This window comes from Leucopleurus acutus (assembly GCF_964270905.1).
Source record: "Leucopleurus acutus genome assembly, chromosome: 6".
NCBI classification, from domain to species: Eukaryota; Metazoa; Chordata; class Mammalia; order Artiodactyla; family Delphinidae; genus Leucopleurus; species Leucopleurus acutus.
Window position 1 is genome coordinate 46,955,121 of NC_139149.1, and position 20,945 is coordinate 46,976,065.

Below are 20,945 nucleotides of genomic sequence, written 5' to 3' on the forward strand. Positions count from 1 at the left end.
GGTGTTTATACAGAAGAGAATCGTGTACATGGAAACTCTTTCACAGGACTAATGGTTGAAGGAATTAATTAGCTTGTAAAAGAGAAAACTTAGAGACACAGGAGCTATCTTTAGAGGAGCTGGAAGAGTAATTAGGTTCTTTGTATACTCGCAACAACAGAACTAGGACAAGAGACTTGCAGATTTTCCTACAAAATAATAAAGAATGTCCAAATTATCAGCAATATTAAAAATATAAATGAATGCACCTAAGTAAGTCCCACAGGCCACCTGTGCGATGTGTCTTCACAATGGCTAGTTCCCCACGTTAAACACATAACTCTATTTTCTTAAAAAAAAAACATTAAATCTTCTATAGAGGTTAAAATAATGTCTTGTGGTTATTTTCATCATTTGTGTTTTTAGACTCTTCAAGAATAATATAATTCATTTTTTCAGAATAATACAGAACAATTTAGTAATACCTTAATAACAGAATATTAAAACATTTCACTTAAAAAACAAATTCTACTTTTCTTATATACTTAGAACACAGCCAAGATTGTCTAAGCAGCCAGTAATGTGATAAGGTTAATGCAGGAAAATATGAGTATGGCTCCAGGAAAATGTTTCAGGCCCACACCCTGACTTTATACTTAACGTAAAAAAGCTTGGGACTTCCCTGGCGGCATGGTGGATAAGAATCCACCTGCCAATGCAGGGGACACGGGTTTGAGCCCTGGTCCGGGAAGATCCCACATGCCGCGGAGCAACTAAGCCCATGTGCCACAACTACTGAGCCTGTGCGCCACAACTACTGAACCCACGCACCTAGAGCCTGTGCTCTGCAACAAGAGAAGCCACCACAATGAGAAGCCCGCGTGCAGCAACGAAGACCCAACTCAGCCAAAAATAAATAAAATTATATCTTAAAAAAAAAATCTTGGTGATATGTTTTCCCAACCAATAGCCAATTAGAACTGGCAAATTAGGTGGAGGAAGTTGGGGGAAAATTGGGCCAGAAGAACCAACCAAATTTAAACCAGCAAGTAGTAGCAACTGACTGTGAGAGAAGACAGAAACAGACTATAGAAAGCAGACACAGTCGTTTAAAAGCAAAGCACACTAGGACCATTTAATGTAGGGGCAAAACCTCTTCACATTTCCTGAGGGAATCATCATCTAATAATTGGTCTTCGCACTAATGATCCTGTGTCACCAAGATAATTTAAATCAAACTCATTATTCTCAATTTAAGAAGGCAGTGTAATGCGTAACATAAGCGATTTGACAAACATGTTAAAAAATTATGGTGCTAAATGGAATAATTTTCATTTCTCTAGAAAATTAACTTGTGTGGAAGACTTCATTTGTTGAAGATGCCAAATAAATGAGGCATTTTTATACTGTATTATAGTACTAGGAGGAAGATATAGTTTGCTAGCAAAATAGAGTCAACAAATGATATATTTTGTTTCCCAAAGTTGGTAATTATGTTTGCGGCAAGAAAGGGATATGTTATTAGCTCTGGAAAGTGACATTTTTTGGAGAACTTCAAAAGTTTCCAAATGCCATAGGATAGTATTATGGCATAAGTTTCTCATTCTGAATAAAACATAAAATAGCAAATCAAATTACATGGATACTAGATTTTCTAAACCTTTTCAGGTGTCTCATACTTATTCATCATCCATCCATTTATTCTCAGAGACATCACCTTATTATCAACTGAGAAGACTTTATATCTCTCCTACCAAAACTAAAAATTCTTGCACTAAGGTAAAGCTTTCCTTTGCCCGTCCATTGGAAGCCAGTCTGATCATGATAATGCTTGTGACATGGTAATGCCCAGTAGATAAATAAATTTAAAATTTACATATATATGTAGGGTGTGTGGGTATGTGTATAATGATACAGTGTATATTTGGATATATCTATATTCTCCAATTTTAAATTATATAGAGCGAAATTTTGACATACAACATAGCTTGATGCAAGGAGGTTCCTCTATATGAAACAGTTTAGTAGGAATTTGATAGAGCATTATATTTATCATGGATAAAACTAGAAATGACACTTTTGAATACCACTAAGGAGGCAGCAAGATTTGGTAAAAAGAACACAGGTTCTGGAGTCAGACAGACTTGGATGAATACACTTAGCTTACGATATGACCACTGGCAGGTTACTTACTTTGAGTCTTGTTCCTTACCTGTAAGATGGGGGAAATTAGTTCAGGATCATTTTGAGAATTAAATGAGATAAAGTGAAAACATTTAGCAGAGTAACTGGCACATATCAGGTATACAACAAATAATAGTTACCTTCCATCATCCTTAAAACAGATTTCATTCCAATCAATTTTACCTTCACTTGCAAACTTGCTGATGCAACTCTCCTTTCTAGATCTTCTACCTGTTGAAGAATACTCAAATCCATTTCCATTGCTTGTTCTTCTACTGACCAGTTCTCCACAATATCTCGAGTTACCTGGTTTTCTTCATGTTCATTTAATTCAATAATAGCAACTATATTTGAAGAGAAATTAATTTTAAAATCCACTTCATCCCCCAATGATTTCTTCTAAAAAGTGAATAAGGTTCCAGGGATAACATATACGTGTAACTTAACACACACAAATGTACTTGTGCATACACAGGCAGATTACTCTTAAAAGTAGGAATATTCTTTTTTAAGAAACAAAACAATATGTCTGCAGGTTGTGAGAAATTATAAGAAAGTAATACCTATTTAAGAAATGTAAAGAGTTACTGTTTGTTGAACAACATAGAAAAAAAAGCCTATTAGTAATAAATTAAGAATTAGGATATACTAAAATATGTTTTAAGATAAAAGAACTAATTCTCATAACTAAGCAAGAGAGCAGAAGTCTCTTTTAGGTACATACCATCCTTATTTTTGATGCAAGCTTGAGTAATATAATCCAAGTGTTTCTGAATTTGTTTTTGTAACGCCTTTTCTCTTATTCCTCTGAGATGGAGCACTTTGAGCAAAGCTTTTAGGTCCTCTGGGTCAATAATTCTCCACCAACCAAACTGCATTTCTGAGTTAAGATAAATATGTAGATCTTTTTACAAATATTTTGAATATAAATTAATGGCACAATGCAAAACAGAAGACTTATAACTATGTAGAAAACCATCAAAGATTCGGTTATAATGCAGGAATCTATAACAATAAAATAAAGTAAGTAAGTGGCTATAAACCATCTCAATGTACCTACCTTCTGGAATAGGTTTTGGATTAGGAAAATCTACTGGTTTTGCTACTTCAACAGCTACAGGCTGAGTTGAAGAGACTTTTTCATTCTGTGGTACTGGAGATTCACTTTTACTTGAAGCAACATTAGGAGTCAAGAATGAATTACTATTTCCTTCTGGTAATCCCAACCCTGATCCAAGACTAGGTAAAGGTGATGTAAATGGATTACTGGAAGTAAGCACACCGGTGGGCCACCCACAAAACTGGAGTCCCATCATAGATACTCCACTTTTCATCTGCAAAAAAACCCAAAACATTTAAAAAGTAGAACAATCTAAGAAGTTAGGAAAAGTGTTTAGAACCAGAAATTATTTATAAAATTCGGAAAACACATTCTTTCACTTATCACAATTAGAGGCATACGTCATTTCATTTGCTCCCCAAGTAATTTCTTTTTGGATATAATGCAACAGTAATAAGTTAAAAAGTAATTAAAGAAGGCTTTGACTTAGACATCAGTAGTTCTGATGAATCTTGGTGATAGCAAGTCTGACTCTTCAATTTTCAAACCATGGCGGAGATAATATTATAAATATTCAACTGATTTCCCTTGAGAGAAAATCTTTATGGGGTCAAAGATTAAATAAAGCAACATAAAAATGAGTTACAATTAGCAGCACTAACCTGAAGAGGTGATAAAGCAAATGGATTTAGGCCAACAGGATTCTGAGCAGAAGATGATCCAAGAAGAGGAGCTGGGGCAGGCGAAGGTGACTTAGATGGTGGCTGAGACTGAGGGGTCACTAAAGAAGCAGTTGAAATACCTGCATGGGTAAGTGATGTGTCATCACAAGGTGTCCTTGGCAAAAGGCTAAACCACTGTCTATTCTTTTCAGTCAGTGTTTTTAACAACTGGTCATTGGGGAGAGGACTATAGAACTTCCCTGGACCACCTGAACTGGTATTGAACAGATTATTAGAGTCTGTCTTTTCCACGCTGCTTTGTGTTGCTGTTGATTGAATGTTGCCCAATGAATGTTTTCCACTGTTTTGATAAGACAATGTGCACCCATTTGCACTACTGTTTGGTTTGGGGGTTATTACATCTGACTCAGGAGGCATCTTAGCTACTTCTAAAAGTTTGCTTAATTTTGAAAATGAACCAGGTTTCTGAAGAAACAGATTTGTGTTATCTTTTTCTTTAGTATCTTCCTTTTGCTCACAATGATTTGGATTTGAACAATTTAAAGTGTCCTCAGAAGTCTCAAATAGTTCTTCTTTGATCTGGATACTCTCTGCCTTTTTTAGTTTTTCTCTTTCTTTTGCAATTTCTTCTAGTCCTAAAAAATTGAAAAGCATTATAAAGATCAGTTACTCCAGATCAAACCAATACTATAATTATATTCTTTTATTACTTATCAAGTTATATGCATAAATATTTTAGGAAACTTTTCTAGATTACTTAATACTCCCCATTTTCCCCTTTTTTATAGATTAGATTCTTTTGCTCATTGGAAAATTAATGTAATTTTGTGACTAATCTTTAGAAAAAACTAAAATATAAAAAATTTAAAAGCCCTAATACACAGCAAAAATTATTATTAATATTTTTGTCTAAATCCTTCCAGGCATTCTATATGTACACACATACACACTTAAACCTATAAATTAAAAAAAAGGAAATCTTATTATATACATAATGCCTAACCTACATGTTTTTCTCTGTAAACATCCTGATATGTCAATAAATATATAACTACATCATAAATTTTAATGGCTATAGAATATTCAATAGAATATATCATAATTTAAATAATCAATCTTCTACTGATGGCTATTAATAGGGCCAAGTTATTCACTATTATAAAAAATGCTATAAATGATTTACTGAGTCCTAAGATATATACTTTTCAGAGTTTTTGAAATATGTTGTCAAACTGAAAGTCTAGATCAATACATGTTCATACCAGAAGCAAGAGCATCTGTTTGCCTACACCCTCAAGGAAACTAAATACTATCAGTATTTTTTGTTTTTGTCAATATCTGGGCAATAAAAATCTAAGCTGCACTATTTTTTTTTCTGATCTCCAGTAAGGCTGAGTATCTTTTCATGGGCTTACTGGCATTTCTCCTTTGTGAACTTCTGGTTCACATTTTTGAACAGTGTTTTTAAAATAATTTATAAGAACTCTTTAAAAAATATAAATCCACTACTTTATTCAATTTGAAAAGTAATATATGTACAAGGTAAAATATTCAGTAATGAGAGGTATAAAGAAAACCCTTTCTGCCCTACTCCCTTCGTCCCTATTTCTACTCTTCAGAGGTAACCATGGTTAATCTATCATGTCTATATATCCTTCTGGAAATCTTACATGCATCTATAGGAATATCATTTTGCAGTATTACATAAATGGATACTACCCTTCACTTTTCTGCAACTCAGAATAAAATCCAAACTCCTAAGCAAGGCCTACAATGCTGTATGGTCTGGTTCCTGAAAATTCCTACAACCTCTGACCACTCTTATCCTTGCTAACCTTGCTCTTCCTTTCTTCCTTTTTTTCAGCTTCTCAAACATGCCCAGTTCTTTCCTTTTCTGGGCACTTTGCACTTGCTGCTCCCTCTACCTGGGATATTGTTTTGTTGACTGGCTCCTTATCCTTCATGTCTCAGATCAAGTCATTTCCTCACAGAGGTTTTCTCTGATCATTTTATCTGAAGTAGGTTCCCAATTCCATTCACTTGATTTATTTGTTTTCCTGACATATGGTTGACGTACAATATTAGATAAGTTACAGGTACATAATGTAGTGATTCACAATTGTTAAAGGTCATACTCCATTTACAGTTATTTAAAAATACTGGCTATATTCCCTGTGTTGTACAATACAGCCTTGTGTCTTATTTTACCCATTCACTTTAGAATATCATCCTACATATTTCCGTCACAGAATTTATCATTATAAACAATAACCTAATTATCTGTTTATTTTCTACTCCACTCCCACCCACACACTAGAATTTAAATCAGCAAGCTTTTAAAAGTAGAGCAATGTTTCTCTTGCTTATTATTGGATCCCAAATGCCTAACATGGTGGCTGCTATGAAATAGAAGCTCCATAAATATTTCTTGAATGATGAAATAAAAGGATGGATTTGATATTTTCACTAAATACCTTAGACAGTTTTCCATGCTAAAACATATAACTGTACTTCATTTTTTTCAATCAGCTGAATAATATTCTATTTTATGGATACACCATAACTTAACCAATCCTCTACTAATGTTTGAAATGGCTTTCACATGCTTCTCTTGAAATTAGTTTCTACCCCAAATTAAAATCCTATACTTCAGACTTATGCTTCTGGACAATATGGAATAATAGGGACTAGATTTACACTCTTGCATGAAACAACCAAAAAAGAGGCAAAATATATGAAACAACAGTTTGCAAGAAACTGGACGTCAGGCAACAAAAAAAGAAAACAAACACAGTCAGACCTATGATTGCCCCAGCTTATTGCTTTGGGTTAATCTCCAGGCTACAGCATAGGGAGGAAGAATCCAGGTGGAGCCTGGCAGACTCCCTGAGATGAGGAGATGGAACTGAGAGTCCAGGGAGATCAAAGTAGCTACAGTGCCCAGGAGAGAGTACTAGAGAGGAGAGCACTGCATGGAGAGAGAACTCCAGAGATCTGCAGTATTCAGCTGAATAATGAGCAGTGTGTACATGAGAGGAACTTATCTGAGACCAGGAAAGAACCACCTGAAAGGATTGGAGGTGACAGTGCCAGGTGCTCATACTGGCTGGGTATCTGGTATCTGTTCCTACCAACCAGATTGGGAAACCTCAAGATTCACGGCCATCAGGTGGAGTACTCAGAAGGATCTTGCTTTACTAGTTAGGGGATAAACTAGACAGAGCACTGTTTTAGTCCTGCCTAACAAATTTTTAAAGAAAGATCTGAAAGGATCAAACTTCTCCCAAGTAACTTAACTGTGTTTCAGCTAAACAAATCTCAAAAATATTTATAGAAATTCAAAAATATCCAGCACCAAACGAGGTAAAATTCACAATGTCTCGCATTCAATCAAAATTAAAAGACATACATGAATGATACGTAATTAGAGAACTCAATCAATGAAAACTAACCTCAAACTGACAAGACAGTAGCATTAGCAGACAAGGTCATTAAATTTGAAAAGTAATGGCCGAAAAATTGCCAAATTTGATGAAAATTATAAACTAAAGATCCAAAAAACTCAACTCCAAGCAACAGAAACATGAAGATACATAACTACTCCAAGACATACCATGATCTAATTGCTCAAAACCAATAATAGAGAAAATCTTAAAAACAGCCAGAAAAAAATATTGTGCCTCATATGATCTTTATGCACTTCTGCACATTTGCCCTTAGAAGACCACCCTACTTCATCACCTCCGATTAGGCCCACATGAAAAGAGTCCCAAATATTCTCTTCAAATACTCATGCTCACAAATTTCCTTAACTTTACACAAATTATTGGCTAGTAAGGAAACATTAATATTTGTGCTTGATTTATTCTGAGAACTAGTATCTCAAAAACCACTGTCATATATCCAAAAACAAACAGACCAACCAACCAACAGACAAGTTTTTTACTGGTTTGAGACTAGTTGATGACTTCCCATTTGCACCTAGGAAAGTGAGCTGATGATACATTTCAATAGCCTATTCGTGGTTGTCTTTAACTTTTATATTCAAATTGCTTAATTATAAACAACTAAACCTCTAACAGAAGTGTAAAATTATTTTTAAAAATTTGAAAAATATACAGGATATTTAGTAAAAAGATTTTTTAAATAGTTGTCTATCTCCTATTTCACACAATCCTCTGTTCTTTCCAGTCCTTACTTCTTTGACATGTATCAATGAGTGTTAAAAAAAGTCTTCAACGCAGACGTAGAGAATGGACTTGAGGACATGGGGAGTGGGAAGGGTAAGCTGGGACGAAGTGAGAGAATGGCATGGACATATATACACTACCAAATGTAAAACAGATCGCTAGTGGGAAGCAGCCACATAGCACAGGGAGATCAGCTCAGTGCTTTGTGACCCCCTAGAGGGATGGGATAGGGAGGGTGGGAGGGAGACGCAAGAGGGAGGAGATGCGGGGATATATGTATATGTATAGCTGATTCACTTTGTTATACAGCAGAAACTAACACACCATTGTAAAGCAATTATACTCCAATAAAGATGTTAAAAAAAAAAGTCTTCAAAACAGACTAAAGAAGAGGAAAATAAGTAAGAGATGAAACAGGGAGTGCCGTTGATTGATTGATTTCCTTGGTAGTAACTGCAAGTATATAATGACAAAGAAAATACCGTTTCCCAATTAAACCAATTGAAACCAATCCTAATAAGAGCAAGTTTGCTATTGGAAAAGAGACTATGTCTTCTTGAGCTTAATCAGAATCACTTTGAAACCCTTTAGTTTACCTAATAGTTGTCACTGGACCCTAGGGGTCCACGATTCTCAGTTCGAATGAAATTTTTTCCTTTGGCTCTCCTTAGTTGGGCTGAAGCAGGCTAAAACTTTCAAATAGATTTTACTAAAATCTAAGTGAAACACAAACAAAGAACACAAGAAATGTAAAAACATTGGCATTTAGAATACAGGTCTCTGTTCAGTGGCTTCCTCCCAGGGTTCAAAGGCTCTCACCCATTCAGTATAGCCTAACCTCAGGAGTACTTTCACAGCTCCTTAAGTGACTTCATGTTGTCAGTACTACCACAACTCAGCTCCTAGGAGACATCTTGCTATTACTGTGGAGAAGACTCAAGGAAGCAGGTTCTTATCGTTGTCTATCTAGGATTGTTCCTTCCCAGTCTGATCCAGGAATTTTTTTAAAAGATGCCTTTTACCATAATACCTTCATCCTTCAGGTAAGATTCCTCCACTCATCCTAACAGGAATTAGTTTCTATACTTATAGACCTAATGCTGTAAACATATCCTAATACAAAATGGAAGAGTAATATTCACATCACAGTACAAAAAACTTGTTTCATTTTCCTTCCAATACTGAAGGAATTATCCACAATCCAATATACCCCAAACAGAACAGTGAATTGAAGGGCAACAAATCCTTGGTTTTGGCTGCGTGGCCATGGGGCTTTCTTCCTTCCCACTTTCCTGGGGGCCAGCAGAAGGATAGCAGGGCCTTTAGCCAGCTAATGTCAGCACTGTTCTCAGGATCCTTGGTGTGTAGATTTTGATTCTTGGTATGCATACCTGTAAGCACTGTTCCTAGACCCAAAGGTCCCTTGACATGTTTACTGTTACTTAGAGAAATTCAGTGCTTCTTACCCCTTCTTACACTAACCCATAAATAGAGAGCAAGGTATGGGGTATAATGTTTTGTCTCTTGGAGTGTTCTTGTCACACATCCAAGTCCTATGGAACCATTATGGGAGCTGGGAGATCCTATGTACTGTAACTTCTCTGCTTATAAGTTGCCTTCAGTAATAAATTATGCTGTTATTAGCACTATGTATGTCATTAGTGATTTTTGTGACCATGCATCTTGTACAATTGGTGACCAACAAAATCCTGATGTCATGGATTTCTGGAAGGGGCACACCCAGTGGTGGAAGAATTCCTTCTTGGGGTCAGTGGTAATTCACTTGGTGGAGTTAGAATGGTCTTAGTAGCAATGCCTGAAGACGGCAGAAGCCATAAAAGTGGTATACTAAGGAGGATGACTAGTGGTGATAAGCTGACTTGAAATCCAGTTCTGTCTCTCTTCCTTACCAGCTTAGAGATTTTCATGAGCCCTAAGGGGGGGATGGTAAACTAAAAAGGGTGACGGCAGCCCCTTTAGAAGGGAAAGTGGGGCAAACTCCCACTAATACATGAGGCAACTGGCCCCTGTGTATGTGAAAAGCCAGTTATTGTGAGGCATGCTCTAAAGGAATCTGAGTGGACACAACCGCGGGAGGAAATCCAGCAGTGTGCAGAGTAAGAACTAGGTTCTCAACAGGTCTACTACCATACGCACTTGGAAGGATCCTTAGAGGTTTGGCGTGTTTGTTTGCATGATGGAGGGACAGCAGTGATATTAAATGAAGCTGAGAAGGGGGAACACATGCCCCTGTTACAGAATGAGCCGTCTGGGTTGACTAATAATGCTGAGATAGGCGTTGCCACCCTGTTTCCAAACTGAATGCTTGGTAGTGTTGGTAAAATATAGCCCCGTGATTTTCCTGACCCTTGAATGTGAGTGGGACTAGATCCGCAGAGGATGTAGCTGTTCTGAGACCCTGGCTGTGTTAGCATGATTATAAGAAAACCCAGGGCTTGAGAGGGGAAGGCCTGACAACATGTTCTTGGTGCAAATTATGTTGAATGATCAAATCAGAACAGGTCCATCTGAGTGGATGACTGCTTTGACTTTACTCCATCACGTGTGAAGCACTGATAGAAATGAAATAGTTCTTTTAGGTCACACACGCCCCATCTCAGGGGAGGAAATGGAAAGAGGGAGCTTAGTAAGTGGTACAGGTTTCCATACAAAAGAAAAAGAAAAAAGGAACAAAGGAAGAAGATAAAAATAAAAAAGAATCAAAGACAGGCTAGACTTCTGGCAGAGGCTCCTGCACACCACTAAGTGTGGTATTGCTCATAAGCAGAAGGATTAATAGGACAGAAGTTGATGGTTGTGTAATCCTGGAGTGCGGGAATGTGGTCCTATTCAGAAACTTGAAAGACCTACTGAGACCGAGAAAAAGATTCCTGTGAGGTAAGACACAATATTGAATGGTTCACATGCCATACTGAAGAGTTGTTAGAAGAGTGGGAGACACCAGAAGATTAGGTGGAGAAGGTCCCTGGTAAGGAATCTCCTTCAGGGATTACAGCTATTAAGCCTCACTCCCACAAACCATCTGGTAAGATCTCATGGCCTCTACACTCCTCAGAAAAGAACTCAGAGAATAGAGCTGAGGGAAATACCCTACATTAACTTGACTCTCTTGAAATGGGATTACGTCAGCTCCACCTTATGAGTTTGACTCAACTCCTGAAGCTAGGTTTCTTTATTACCTGACCTAAGCTCTTTCAAACTTAAGGAGGACCAGGGCTGGGCTCAGTCCCCAGGGTCTCCTCCAAGGGATCACTAACCATACTCCTCAGTTCATTATGCTGGAAAGGAGAACAGCCTCTAACGTTTATGGGCTTGCTAGACATGAGGAACCAAGTATCTACTGTTTCAGAATGCAACAGAGCCGTGGCAAACACATTTCCCTACTGGGGTTGGGATTCTGGGTTCACTATGGCTGGAAGACCAGAATCAAAACCACTGCAAAAGCTTTTGCATGAACTCATTCCTTCCTCAGGTTGCATACCTGGCATGGACAGACTGGGGTATTTAAGTCCTGCACAAGGATGCCCACATATCAGTTGGACTTATTTTTTGTGACCTCTACTGGTAGCTTCTATACCTGTTGGTCAGGTATGTTGCCAAAACCCAGCTATACTTACAGGGCCAGGTTGTACAACAGTGTTGCATAGCTGGAGGAGAAAGGTTGCATTTCTTCTTCTTTTTTAAAAAATAAATTTATTTATTTATCTTTGGCTGTGTTGGGTCTTCGTTGCTGTGCATGGGCTTTGTCTAGTTGCAGTGAGTGGGGGCTACTCTTCGCTGTGGTAAGCGGGCTTCTCATTGCAGTGGCTTCCCTTGTTGCGGAGCATGGGCTCTAGGCACGTGGGCTTCAGTAGTTGTGGCACGTGGGCTCTAGAGCGCAGGCTCAGTAGCTGTGGCACACGGGCTTAGTTGCTCCACGGCATGTGGGAATCTTCCCAGACCAGGGCTCGAACCCGTGTCACCAGCATTGGCAGGTGGATTCTTAACCACTGTGCCACCAGGGAAGCCCGAGATTGCATTTCTTTTTTTTTTTTTGTGGTATGAGGGCCTCTCACTGTTGTGGCCTCTCCCGTTGCGGAGCCTAGGCTCCGGACGCACAGGCTCAGCGGCCATGGCTCACGGGCCTAGCCGCTCTGCGGCATGTGGGATCTTCCCAGACTGGGGCACGAACCCGTGTCCCCTGCATCGGCAGGCGGACCCTCAACCACTTGCGCCACCAGGGAAGCCCCAAGATTGCATTTCTTAAACAAGCAGAGATTCAGGTAGGGGTACTGAGCAACCTCATTTCACAATTTAACAACCCTGTTTAGTCAACTTTATTTGATAGTAGCACTACAAGTATCTGTGACTAAAGTCTCTGACAAAGAGACTCTGATGACATTTGCTAGCTTTTGGATATCTGATTTCCTCTAGCCACTGAATAATATACACCTTTTCTGGATATGGAGTTACTGTGTCCCTTGTGTGTGCAGACAATACACATACTATTAAGACTGAAACGTATTTGTTATATATTGGAGTTTCCAAAAATTATACAAACAATTGGGATTTTTTTCACAGCTTCTGCCATTTAACAATGGGCTTACTAATATGGTATTGGGTGGCTGATTCATGCTCCCCCTTACCCACAGGCAGTAGAGAATGCAGAAATAGCATTCTAGAAGATAGCTCCAATTGTAACCAGGCATGTTGACTGTTCTCATTGTTGCCATTGGACTAAATCTCAGAAGCCTGAATGATGGTGGCATGATTACACGGAGAAGTTCAGAATGGTGTGATTCTGAGGCTTCATTTCAATGCTCCCGTAAGTATTAAGTGCATATATTTAAAATTTTCACTTATCACAGGGAAATTTAAAATTGATTAACAAAAAATCATCTTTTTCAAAATTTCAAAGGATGTGGAAATTTGTGAAGTATAATATTTTACTTCTTTTTCTTTTTTAATTAATTAATTTATTTTTGGCCTCATTGGGTCTTTGTTGCTGTGCGCAGGCTTTCTCTAGCTGTGGCGAGCGGGGCCTACTCTTCGTTTTGGTGCACAGGCTTCTCACTGTGGCGGCTTCCCTTGTTGCAGAGCACAGGCTCTAAGAGCACGGGCTTCAGTAGTTGCGGCATGTGGGCTCAGTAGTTGTGGCTCGCGGGCTCTAGAGCACAGGCTCAGTAGTTGTGGCACACAGGCTTAGTTGCTCCGCGGCATGTGGGATCTTCCTGGGCCAGGGTTGGAACCCGTGTCCCCTGCGTTGGCAGGTGGATTCTCAACCACTGCGCCACCAGTGAAGCCCAATATTTTACTTCTTAAATGCTTTTTTTCCTCCTCTAATTCTGCCACCTCCGACTATGTTACCTACTATTAATGAAATTTTGTACACATACTTTTGGGTGTACTGATAAATTAATATGCAAGTCATTTTTGGGGGGTCTATATACTAGCTACACATTTTCCATGCAGTAAACATGATTTATATATAAATTGTAAATTTATCCAACTAATTTGTTGAAATAATTCCAATGAATTGGAACTGCTAGAACTAAGGATATCCAAAATTTTATAGTTTTGAGTCCAAACTAGAGTTTCCCCTACTATATAGATGGGACCTCATGTTGTCCCCCAGTGTTTATGTGGGTATGTTTCCTAAAACTGTACAAATGTTAAATTTTTAATCTTTAGTAATATGATATTTCAAAGAAATTGCTTTTCTTCTGTTATTGTTCAGCTCAGTCATCTTCATATACGCTTAATCCTTACTAGTCACTTGTGTTATTTCATTTTCTTCTGGTTTGTTTTTGTTTTAATTTCCCTTGGTTTATTAATGTCTTTGTTACTGGTTTCTAAGAACTCATTTAGGTCTAAGGATGTTAACCATCTGTCATGCAATGCAAATGAAATACCAATATTGTATTTTATTGCCATCAATTTACTATAGTGTTTTGCATTTTGGTTGTGTATTAAAATATAATCATGTTGTGTTTTAAAAAAATAAAAGATAGCTGCACCAACCCCTTCAACAATGACCTCTGTAAGACTTGTCTGGTCTGGCTACCTTGGACTGTTTTTACTTTGAATACTGCTTATACCTCATAAAGGTCCTCCTACTTTTGTGAAGTTCCTGGAGTTGAAGAGCAGAAAAGAGGACTCTATTTGGTATGCCAGGATCCTGAGTTTTTTAAAATTTATTTATTAAAAAAAAATTTTTTTTTAAGACTTTAATTTATTTATTTATTTTTGCTGTGTTGCGTCTTCGTTTCTGTGCGAGGGCTTTCTCTAGTTGTGGCAAGTGGGGGCCGCTCTTCATCGCGGTGTGCGGGCCTCTCACAATCGCGGCCTCTCTTGTTGCAGAGCACAGGCTCCAGACGCGCAGGCTCAGTAGTTGTGGCTCACGGGCCTAGTTGCTCCGCGGCATGTGGGCTCCTCCCAGACCAGGGCTTGAACCCGTGTCCCCTGCATTAGCAGGCAGATTCTCAACCACTGCGCCACCAGGGAAGCCCGGGATCCTGAGTTTTTATACCTCAATATTCCTCTCTGTTTTTGGTACCTTTCATGATTTCAGTAGGTGGTTGGGCGGTTCCTGTTGTTCATATTACGGATGAATGGATGGATACAAATGTAGATACTCTCTGCTTTCCAGATGAAACTCGCTAGCTATACCCACAGGAGGGTCAATTTTGATTCTCTCTTCACTCCAAACAGTTCTAAAATTTGTTATACACTCACTCTAGAAGTGGGAGATTTTTCCACAGGCCTTATACTCATATAGGTAATCCAAGATCTGATTATCATCTCTGTGTAATATTATTGATCATAATGATATTATAGGGATTCTTTTTAAAACTTGTGTACTTAAACTTTTAAATAGATGAGTATTAAATCTAACTTTATTAAGTAAAGACTGTGCTTTTATAGAACTTTTAAAAAGTGATAAATGAGCAGAATATAAAAATACGTATTGTTGGGTTCCCTGGTGGAGCAGTGGTTAAGAATCTGCCTGCCAATGCAGGGGACATGGGTTCGAGTCCGGGTCCGGGAAGATCCCACATGCTGCGGAGCAACTAAGCCCACGCGCCACAACTACTGAGCTTGCGCTCTAGAGCCCGTGTGCCACAACTACTAAGCCAGCATGCTGCAACTACTGAAACCCATGCGCCTAGAGCCCGTGCTCCACAACAAGAGAAGCCACCCAATGAGAAGCCTGCACACCACAACGAAGACTAGCCCTCCGCTCGCCGCAACTAGAGAAAGCCCATGCGCAGCAACGAGGACCCAACACAGACCAAAAAAAAAAAAAAAAAGCATATTGGTAACACTCTATTAACTTTCATTACCCACTTATTTCATGGTAGTTTCTAACAGCTGGTACTTATTCATCCTTATCAGCCTTGCCTCTCAGATATAGTACTTGCCTATAATATTACATATTTACATGCTTTTGTTCTTTGTCTTCATATATGCTATATCTTTCCAATTAGACTGTGATGTTTTTGTGGATAGAGATAGGTTAATTGATTCTTTTGTATTTCCACAGTACTCAGTACAAGGCACAGTATAGGTGCATAGTAAACACAATTAAAGAAAAGGAATCTACATCTGTTGTTTATTTTATGACTTCCATAGCACTTAGAATAATACGGCAGATGCAAATTACCGAATTAATAAAAATTTTATGAGAAAATTATCTTTAAATAAAAAGTTATTCCTACCTTTCCCGTGTACTGTGCAATGAACCCAAATAATAGTATAAGGTACAATTAATAGTTAAATATCTTGTAGCTCTTTTAGATTCACTATGTGACATGATCCTTATAACAACCAAAGAATTTATACAGAGCCTATTAAAATTCTATTGTAGAGAGGAAAATCAGAGTCTAGAGAGGTTAAGTGGTGGGGCCTGAATGGAAACTGAGTTCTAACAACTACAAATTCAATTAATGCTATCTAACTGGAGAGGCCTAACATTTAAAAAAAAGAAAGTCTCCTATAAGCTATTCTTATAAACCTTATAGACATTTAATTAATTATTTACTTACTTTCTTAATTAAAGCATTTTTAGTGTGCCTAGGTATATAAGGTACTATGCTTAACACTGTGGAAAATAAAAAGTTGTACATACAAGGATTATCAAATTTAAGTAAAATAAATAAATAGTATGTGGATCAATGTGCCAAGATAATGGTATAATTATTTGGTTTTCTAGGAACTCACAGATAGTAAAAATTGGTTCCACTTAAATAAGCTAGAGAAGAGTTTCAAAAGGGCTAGGATTTGAGCTGGATCAAGAAAGACGGGCAAAATTTAGATATCTGAAGAAAAGGCAAATTAGCATTACATTGAACAGAATTTGGCAAAGCACAGTGAAGTTACAGGGGGAGGAATACACATGTGTTGAGCAACAGTAAATAGACTGGTTTATGTACATTCATACTGGAGAACCATGTAAAGATCTTTTGAGGTCAGATTTATAGAGGGCCTTGAATGCCAGGTTACATACAGATTTATTTCAACATCTTATAGGCAATAGGGAGTCATTTGAGGTTTTGGAGTACAGACATGATACAATGCCAGAATGCAATGGAAGAAGGGGATTGCACAGAGAGAAGCTGAGGACAGCGGTAATAATTCAGATATATATTGAAAAAGACCTGATTTCACTAGTGTTGCAAAGAGACTGACTGCAGATATTTTGAAGGAAAAGTTTATGTCCTAGATAACTTCAAGTTTACATGCCCAAGTGACTACGAATGACGTGACCCTTAATCAAATTGAGGGATATTTAATTGTTCTGGGGTAGGTCTCACTTTTTTTTTTTTAAGCTTCTCAGGTGATTCTTAATACAGCTAAGGCAAAGCCACTCACCGGGACATTTCTTTATTTTGCTTTTTAGCTTTACCAAGGCTCTGCACCCTCAAGTGACTCACAGCTTTGTCATTTTAAATTAGATTTCTAGGGATCATATGGTAGTTCTAGTTTTAATTTTTGAGGAACCTCCATATTATTTTCCATTGTGGCTGCACCAATTTATATTCCCACCAACAGTGCACAGGGGTTCCCTCTTCTCTACATCCTCCCTCACCAGCACTTGTTATTTCTTGTCTTTTTTTTTTTGCGGTACGCGGGCCTCTCACTGTTGTGGCCTCTCCTGCTGTGGAGCACAGGCTCCAGACGCGCAGGCTCAGCGGCCATGGCTCACAGGCCCAGCTGCTCCGTGGCATGTGGGATCTTCCCGGACCGGGGCACGAACCCATGTCCCCTGCATCGGCAGGCGGACTCTCAACCACTGCGCCACCAGGGAAGCCCTTCTTGTCTTTTTGGTAACAGCCATTCTGACATGTGAGAGGTGATATCTCACTGTGATTTTGATTTGCATTTCCCTAATGATTAATGATGTTGAGTATCTTTTCATGTACCATCTGTGTATCTTCTTTGGGAGAATGTCTTTTCAGATCTTTTGTCCATTTTTAAACCAGATTTTTTTTTTTTTTTGGCTATTGAGTTGTATAAGTTCTTTATATATTTTGGATATTAGTCCCTTATCAGATATATAATTTGTAAATATTTGTCCCCATTCAATAGGTTACCTTTTCATTTTGTTGAAGGTTTCCTTTGCTGTATAGAAGCTTTTTAATATGATTAGTCCCACTTATTTATTTTTAATTTATTATTTTAATTAATTAATATATTTTCCATGGTTAAAAATACTTTTATTTTTAAATATTTTAAGCAAACAGTTAATAAAAGAACCCACCACACTATCCTATTAAATCAACATCTACATCAATTTAAAAACAACTACTTTATATGATTTCTGTTCTAGATGTCTATGTGATTAATCAATCCCCTCTCTGCAATGGACTGTTAAATTTCTGCATGGCATGGACTATGTTTTTCATATCTTTCAACTTCCTGCAGTACCTAGAAATGCCTGGCATATAGTGGGTGTTCCAAAAAAAAAATGTTTTGCAAGAAGTTTTTCCTTCATGTGCCACCATGGGGAAATAGCTATACCCTGAAACCTGTAAGCACTGACATAACGCTTTGGGCCCCATCAGAATTTAAACATTTGTAAATGTCCAGGTACAGAGTTCTAAAAAGTTCAATTCAGATGGTTTATTGAGCACGTATATGCATTATGTTACATGCTAGTTAATGTAACAGGAATGGAGCCAGCGAAAAAATAGTCCAAAGGTAGACTGTAGAATTGTGTGGTAATTCAGAACTGAAGAAAGGAAGAAGTTTAATGGAGGAGGAGGTGATCACAAATTTCAAACATGAACAAGATTTCAAGATGAATGAGGATTATAATAAGGGTCTTAGATTGAAGCAAGTTACCTCCAGGGATACTGTTGGGATGTATGCTTGTTGGGAAGGTTAAAGAATAAAACCACATGTTGGAAAAAATGGGAAGGAAGAGAAATGGAGGAGTAGTTATAAAGAATAATACAGGTGAAGACCTTTGTCTGCTAAAGAAAAAGAATAGTTCATGTTTGATGTCAGAAAGAGTGGCAGAAGAAAAATCATGGAGAGAGAAGGAATATTTATCAGAGCCAGGGGCATTATGAGTTCAAAAGGAATGGGAATCAAGGTTTTACAATGTTTATCCATAAAGCAGATTTGATTCTGGAAGCACAAAATATATTGAAGGAGTAACAGGGTTTTTAAAAAATATGGTTCCTTATATTACTTTGTAACAGATTAATAGTTCCTACCTTCACCACTCTCCATGCCTTCTACAAAAATCCCCCCACATTGGGGAAGAATCCAGTACCGGCGTCTGTAACGATCCTGGCCAAACATCATCGAACGTAAAGAGTGAGAAGCGTCAAAGAGCTTCCTTCTGTACTGACTCTGTTGCTGTTAAAAAATGATGCATATAATTAAGCTATGGATGTTAAGTGCTTTAAAAATTAATACATAAGCGACTTTACACTTATTATGCCTTTAGAGCAGATAAATTTCACTACTGGGAAAAGACAGCAAAAGAGTTAAATATTACAAGCCTGACTTCAATTTTAGTTACACTTATAAATATAGAAATTACTTTGAGGGTAGATGGAATATTTTTGTTGCCGTGGATTAAAGAGTTAAGTTTATTTTATCAAGTATAGTATAGTAAAGCATGTCTTATACTTAATAATAAACAGTGTGACCAGGTATTTCATTAAGCCAAAGCAAATCGGCTTAATTCTATTGATTACAATATGTAACAAATAACACTCATATATGTAATTGACCAGACCTCTATTTGCCTATTTTTATACTCATGTTGTAAACTTAGGTAACATATGACTAAATTTTGGGATAAATTTGTGATGAATCTAACATGGCTATAGTATACAGGTATCTCATAATATCAATTTCATAATACTTTTAAAAACTCATTTTTTTAAAACAAAAAATTCATCTAAAACTTCACTAATACTACTGAAATTCAATTTTTAATGAGAAGTTCATAAACATTTATAGTTTACAAATCCAGTGAAAATAAAATCCATAAATGTACTAATATAAAATAAAACATGAGCTGCCAAAACTATTATCATAAAATTCGACTGAATTTTTAAAGTAATTAATTCCAAGAAATAAAACCATGCATTTATTGGTATTTTATACTTAAAAGAAGACCTGAAGAATAGAGGCCCTGGTGAAATTTAGTACCATGTCTTAAGAGGCAAGTTTTTAACCTTGGCATTAAACTTTTAAGGTTTAATTGTGAGAATGTTTCTAAAGCTCCTCATTTTAGCTAGTTACAAAAAAGCTTGTTTTTATTTAGCAACCAGAAAAACTAATCCCATACAAGGTGGATTTTTGAAATGCTGCAAAATAAATAAATAAATAAATAAATAAACTGTAATCTGAAAAGTGCTTACTTTACTCAGTTTTTCAATCTGTTTTTCTAGCTCTTCAACACTTGCTGCTTGGTCACCTTCATCCTATACATAACAAAATACAGTATCATTTACCTGTTTTTAAGATTTATTTATTCAGTCAATCAGCAAATATTTAATGAAAGCCTCCTTCCTATATACAAAGTACTAGGATAGGCACCATGGAAATGAGAATATCAATATCAGTTCTTGCTCCCGATAAAGTGTTAATCTGGTAGGGAGACACATAAAACATTACACTAATAAATAAAAACTGCCAAACAGCAGAAAGCTATAAGGACCTCAAGAGAGGTGGAGATTAAGAGTCATGGAGCTCAGGGAAGGGTGAGGTTACTTCTAGTGGGAACCTATACCAAGAGAGGCTATATGGAAGAAGTTATGTTTTAATTAGCTACTGAAGAATTGTTAGGATTTGATTGATCAGAGAAAAGAGGACAGGGCATTTCAGAAAGAGTTTGACCTGAAGAGGTAAGGTGGGGAGATGAGGCACAGATGAGTTTAGGGCTAAATTATCTAGAGCTGTAAGTGCTTGGCAATGGACAATAATATGATCCTTTGAGGGAGATTAAATACCAGAACTATGCTTTACAAAGATTAGTATGGTAATAGTTGTAAGATGGCTTGGAGCAGGGAAAGGACTACAGTTGGCAAATCTAGTTAGCGAATTGTTGCAATGATTCAAGAGGAAAAGAGGATGTGGGTCGTACTAGGATAAAAGAAATAGAAAAGGAGAAAAGGAAATGGATATAAGAGATAGTACATAGTCAGAACTGTTAAGTCCTGGCAGCTCATGGATACAAGGCAGAAATGGGTGAGGGAGATGAAGGAAGGAGTAAATTATGATATTAAGGGTTTAAATCTGGGAGACTGCAAAAATATTGGTATCATTAACTGAAAGAGTCATTTTAGAGCAAAAAAGGGTAAGTTATATTTTGAACACATTGAGCTT

The 20,945-nt window shown here is 37.4% G+C and overlaps 1 protein-coding gene across 10 annotated transcripts in view; it reads right to left on the reverse strand.

Moving 5' to 3' along the window:
* BAZ2B (bromodomain adjacent to zinc finger domain 2B) overlaps positions 1-20,945 on the reverse strand; it is a 381,771-nt gene that overhangs the window by 23,636 nt on the left and 337,190 nt on the right. For all 10 annotated transcript variants that reach the window (XM_082841899.1, XM_082841898.1, XM_082841900.1 and 7 more), the window contains 6 exons: positions 19,979-20,041; positions 18,818-18,962; positions 3,886-4,541; positions 3,224-3,497; positions 2,888-3,043; positions 2,347-2,507 (listed from right to left, as the gene is read on the reverse strand). In XM_082841899.1, the coding sequence (XP_082698025.1) occupies positions 2,347-2,507; positions 2,888-3,043; positions 3,224-3,497; positions 3,886-4,541; positions 18,818-18,962; positions 19,979-20,041 (1,455 nt within the window). The remainder of the gene's footprint in view (positions 1-2,346; positions 2,508-2,887; positions 3,044-3,223; positions 3,498-3,885; positions 4,542-18,817; positions 18,963-19,978; positions 20,042-20,945) is intronic.